Source organism: Palaemon carinicauda, chromosome 14 (genome assembly GCF_036898095.1).
Source record: "Palaemon carinicauda isolate YSFRI2023 chromosome 14, ASM3689809v2, whole genome shotgun sequence".
Lineage (NCBI taxonomy): Eukaryota > Metazoa > Arthropoda > Malacostraca > Decapoda > Palaemonidae > Palaemon > Palaemon carinicauda.
Window position 1 is genome coordinate 114050426 of NC_090738.1, and position 6000 is coordinate 114056425.

Here is a 6000-nt window from a genome sequence, read left to right on the forward strand (position 1 = left end):
CATCTAAGGCACCGGAGGAAGCAGCAGGGCCTACCGGAACTGCGTCACAATCGCTCGCCATTCATTCCTATTTCTAGCACGCTCTCTTGCCTCTCTCACATCTATCCTCCTATCACCCAGAGCTTTCTTCACACCATCCATCCACCCAAACCTTGGCCTTCCTCTTGTACTTCTCCCATCAACTCTTGCATTCATCACCTTCTTTAGCAGACAGCTATTTTCCATTCTCTCAACATGGCCAAACCACCTCAACACATTCATATCCACTCTAGCTGCTAACTCATTTCTTACACCCGTTCTCACCCTCACCACTTCGTTCCTAACCCTATCTACTCGAGATACACCAGCCATACTCCTCAGACACTTCATCTCAAACACATTCAATTTCTGTCTCTCCATCACTTTCATTCCCCACAACTCCGATCCATACATCACAGTTGGTACAATCACTTTCTCATATAGAACTCTCTTTACATTCATGCCCAATCCTCTATTTTTTACTACTCCCTTAACTGCCCCCAACACTTTGCAACCTTCATTCACTCGCTGACGTACATCTGCTTCCACTCCACCATTTGCTGCAACAACAGACCCCAAGTACTTAAACTGATCCACCTCCTCAAGTAACTCTCCATTCAACATGACATTCAACCTTGCACCACCTTCCCTTCTCGTACATCTCATAACCTTACTCTTACCCACATTAACTCTCAACTTCCTTCTCTCACACACCCTTCCAAATTCTGTCACTAGTCGGTCAAGCTTCTCTTCTGTGTCTGCTACCAGTACAGTATCATCCGCAAACAACAACTGATTTACCTCCCATTCATGATCATTCTCGCCTACCAGTTTTAATCCTCGTCCAAGCACTCTAGCATTCACCTCTCTCACCACTCCATCAACATACAAGTTAAACAACCACGGCGACATCACACATCCCTGTCTCAGCCCCACTCTCACCGGAAACCAATCGCTCACCTCATTTCCTATTCTAACACATGCTTTACTACCTGTGTAGAAACTTTTCACTGCTTGCAACAACCTTCCACCAACTCCATATAACCTCATCACATTCCACATTGCTTCCCTATCAACTCTATCATATGCTTTCTCCAGATCCATAAACGCAACATACACCTCCTTACCTTTTGCTAAATATTTCTCGCATATCTGCCTAACTGTAAAAATCTGATTCATACAACCCCTACCTCTTCTAAAACCACCCTGTACTTCCAAGATTGCATTCTCTGTTTTATCCTTAATCCTATTAATCAGTATTCTACCATACACTTTTCCAACTACACTCAACAAACTAATACCTCTTGAATTACAACACTCATGCACATCTCCCTTACCCTTATATAGTGGTACAATACATGCACAGACCCAATCTACTGGTACCATTGACAACACAAAACACACATTAAACAATCTCACCAACCATTCAAGTACAGTCACACCCCCTTCCTTCAACATCTCAGCTTTCACACCATCCATACCCGATGCTTTTCCTACTCTCGTTTCATCTAGTGCTCTCCTCACTTCCTCTATTGTAATCTCTCTCTCATTCTCATCTCCCATCACTGGCACCTCAACACCTGGAACCGCAATTATATCTGCCTCCCTATCATCCTCAACATTCAGCAAACTTTCAAAATATTCCGCCCACCTTTTCCTTACCTCCTCTCCTTTTAACAACCTTCCATTTCCATCTTTCACTGTCTCTTCAATTCTTGCGCCGGCCTTCCTTACTCTCTTCACTTCTTTCCAAAACTTCTTCTTATTCTCTTCATATGACTGACCCAGTCCCTGACCCCACCTCAGGTCAGCTGCCCTCTTTGCCTCACTTACCTTGCGCTTTACTTCCACCTTTTTCTCTCTATATTTTTCATACTTCTCTATACTATTACTCTGTAGCCATTCTTCAAAAGCCCTCTTTTTCTCTTCCACTTTTACCTTCACTCCTTCATTCCACCATTCACTGCCCTTCCTCATGCTGCCTCCAACAACCTTCTTGCCACATACATCACTTGCAATCCCAACAAAATTTTCTTTTGCTAACTTCCACTCCTCCTCTAAATTACCAGTTTCTCTTACTCTCACCTCGTCATATGCCATTTTCAACCTTTCCTGATATTTACTTTTTACCCCCGGTTTTATTAGCTCTTCAACCCTCACTAGCTCCCTTTTACATCCACCTACTCTATTCCCCCACTCTTTTGCTACAACCAATTTTCCTTCCACCAAAAAATGATCAGACATACCGTTAGCCATACCCCTGAACACGTGCACGTCTTTCAATCTTCCAAACATTCTTTTTGTTATCAACACATAATCCATTAATGCCCTTTCTACTACTCTTCCATTTGCCACTCTTACCCATGTATACTTATTTTTATCTTTCTTTTTAAAAAAGCTAGCACTTATTACCATCTCTTGTTCAACACACATATCTACCAGTCTCTCACCACTCTCATTTTCACCTGGTACGCCATATTTCCCAATGACACCTTCTACCTCTCCAGCACCCACTCTAGCATTTAAGTCACCCATAACAACTACATAATTCCTTCTACCCAGTCCTTCTACACACCTAGTTAATTCACTCCAGAACTCATTCCGCTCTTCTTCACTTTTCTCACTACCTGGCCCATACGCACTGACAAACGCCCAACATTCCCTACCCAACCTAACCCTTACCCACATTAACCTAGATGATATCTCCTTCCATTCCACTACTTTACCTGTCATCCATTCACTCAACTTGAGAATATATTCTTAAGAATAAGTGTAAGTAATTTTTAGGGTAGGGTCCTTTAGTTATTTACTCTTGTAGTTAAAATTAAGAATATTAATCCCAAAATCTCTCTCTCTCTCTCTCTCTCTCTCTCTCTCTCTCTCTCTCTCTCTCTCTCTCTCTCTCTCTCCAGGTTTCTCAAACATCTCCGTCGATACAATTACGTCACACCGACCTCATACCTTCAGCTTCTGGCAACATACATGGTCATCTTGGAGCGAAGGAGAGGGTGGGTTAATTCGATATGTTTTTTATAACTTTGAAATAATGTTAATACTGAATTTTATGGACATATTTTTATGAACATACACACAAGTGTATTAGGATATCCTTAACTAAAAGGATCTTGATTCTATGAAAAAAATCTAACTTTAATTAAACGATCTTGGTAATTTCAATTACTTATACTTTAAATAATTCCCTGTTTTTTTAAATTAAAAGAAAGTTTTAAGCTTAAGATAATAATGGACCTCTGTTTACCAACACAGGGAGGTAAAAAAACTGGAATGTCGGTACACTACAGGCTTGGCTAGGCTGGAAGAAGCTGAGACGTCTGTCTTGGCCATGCAACAGGAGCTGTTAAATCTGCAGCCCATCTTGTTGCAGAAAACAAGAGAGGTGGAGGATAAGATGGCAGTGGTAGAGAAGAGGAGGGGTGAGGTGGCGGAGGTAAGTGAGGGGAAAGAAGAAGAAAAACTGAGGGAATTTTTGGGAATTCACTCAGGGTCAATATTCAGCTTCTGTGTTAATTCTAAGCTTGTATACCTGCTCTATGAGTCAGCTCTCTATTTTCAGTCAACTTTCTGATCATAGGCCAACCCACTGAATCTAGGTAATTTTTCTGATTCTAATTCTTTCTGTTAATAAATAACCCTCCAATTTTGAGTTAGCTTTAAGATTCTTAGTTAATTTTTTTATTCTTGGTCAGTTGTTTATGTAGTTAAGCCATATAGTCGTAGATCAGCTCTAGTTCTAAATCAGCCTGTTAATTGTAGGCCAATTTTGTTCTAGGTCATTTTCATAATTCTAGGTAATTTTTTCCAGCAATATGTCAATTTTCTGACAGGTCAATATTCTGAATTAGATCACCTTTTTAATATCCGGTCTATCACCTTATTTAGGTCAATTTTCTAATAATAGACCAATCTTTGAAGTTAGTCACTTTTCTAATAATAGATCAACCCTCTGATTCTGGTTACCTTTCTAATAATATATCAATCTTCTGGACTGTAGGTCGAGCGAGTGGTGAGACAGGATGAAGAGGTGGCGAATGAGGCAGCCGAAGCAGCCAATTTAATCCGGAAGGAATGCGAAGCCGAACTGAACCTAGCCCTTCCCCTTCTAGAGGAGGCAACAGAGGCCCTTAACACCATCAAACAGGATGACATTGTCTTCATCAAGGCCATGAAAAATCCTCCGGCAGGAGTCAAGCTCGTCATGGAGGCTGTTTGCGTCCTACTGGTAAGTGGTTAGTTAAGGGAAGACTAATAGTTTGGCTTCTAGTTATTTCATAACTATTTATAGTATTTTTTATTTTTTATATAGTTGTTTGATACAATTCTCTTCATACCCAATAACATACCTACTTCTCGAAATAGTTATGTTGAATTTTTCTTACTTTTTATTGTTAGATTAAATGTTTTGCAAAACTTTTTATAGTTATTGAATCTTCAATTTATTCATTCTATAATCAGTGGACTTAACCAAATTTAGAATTTATTATGGTAATCATGTCATTTACTGACATTGCCTTCCCAATATCTTACTTATAGGCTAGGCTCTGAATGGTCTTCCGGCCCCAGTGCTGACTTCTTCAAAGTATTTTCCTCTTCCCTAACCTATAAAATCTCGTAACACTTTTTCTTCTTCTTCTTGAACCAAGGGAGAGAAACCAGATCGCATACCCGATCCTCAAGGCACAGGCAAGATGGTGGAAGAATTCTGGTCTGTCAGCAAAAGACTTCTGGGAGATATAAAATTCAAGGTACGATCATTGATATGAAATTCTAGGTGAATTATTTATGATTTAACTTGAATGTTGTAGAATTTAAGGTAAATTTATTTTATAGTAAACACTTCTAAATTTTGAAAAAATGGTTCTCAATGTATTCATATTTGACTCCCCAAAGATATCATGAAAGCAATTTATGCATAGATGCATGTTCACAAACATTAGGAATTTGAATACTTTTTTGTGCAATTTCTAACCTAAGCAAACTTTGAAGTGATCAATATATTAATGTAAAATAGAAAAATAAAAATGTTTTGCTTATCATTTCATAAATTTTTAACAAAACAAAACAGTATAAAAATCTATAAGAATTAATAGACATGGAAGAGTCCCATCATCAAACAAGTCTTCCCGAAAATTTCTTCAAAAATTTTCGTGCCACTTATTTTTCAAATTTTTTAGATATTTTTAGTTAAGCTAGAACCTCAAGCATAACTTTTAAGTCATCCCTGGCAGGAAAACCTTCTCAACTTTGACAAGGAGAACATCAGTCAGAAAGCCATCCAAACGATTCGCTCAAAGTATGTAGAAAACGATGACTTCAAACCCGAGAAGATTAAAGTGGCCTCCAAGGCTGCCGAAAGTAAGTGCTCCTCATTATGGTTAAGTGACTTTGTAGAATGCTGAAAGTAAGTGCTCCTGATTACAGCTAAATGACTGTATATTATGAACAAGATCGATAGAATATGTTTGTAAACCACATATAAAGTAAAAAAGGTTTGCTCAAAACTTTATGCTTTCGAAAATAGCATTTCTTCTTGTTTATTTGGAAGGCATGAGAGCTATTTCCACCATCAAGATGAGAAATGATTTTTATTCATTTTAACGTTAATGGTATTTGTGTCTTTAGTTTTTTAATTGATAGTCCCACATTCTATTAACCCTTTATGGGGTAGTGCCTTCATTTGACCCCTAGCTGCACCCATTTTTAATTCTACTTTACCTCCATTCCATTTGCTCTTTTCCCTCTTACTGTCGAACCCCTTTTAATTATTACTTCTTAGTGAAACTATGAGATCCCCCCGCTTGCTCTTTAGTGCTTAATGGCCTCCCCATCCCCAGTATTTGTAATGTTTTTTCAAGGAAAGCCTCGTTATTCCAGGTTTATGTAAGTGGGTGTTAGCCATGGAGCGTTACGAAGAGGTAGACCGGAAGGTAGCACCAAAACGCGAGGCCCTTCAGAGGGCTGACC

The 6000-nt window shown here is 39.0% G+C and overlaps 1 protein-coding gene across 1 annotated transcript in view; it reads left to right on the plus strand.

Moving 5' to 3' along the window:
- LOC137653625 (dynein axonemal heavy chain 7-like) overlaps positions 1 to 6000 on the plus strand; it is a 162813-nt gene that overhangs the window by 106920 nt on the left and 49893 nt on the right. The window contains exons 55-60 of the mRNA XM_068387191.1: positions 2931 to 3026; positions 3286 to 3466; positions 4031 to 4258; positions 4680 to 4781; positions 5265 to 5391; positions 5911 to 6000. The exon at positions 5911 to 6000 is cut by the window's right edge and continues 131 nt beyond it. Coding sequence (XP_068243292.1) covers positions 2931 to 3026; positions 3286 to 3466; positions 4031 to 4258; positions 4680 to 4781; positions 5265 to 5391; positions 5911 to 6000 — 824 coding nt within the window. The remainder of the gene's footprint in view (positions 1 to 2930; positions 3027 to 3285; positions 3467 to 4030; positions 4259 to 4679; positions 4782 to 5264; positions 5392 to 5910) is intronic.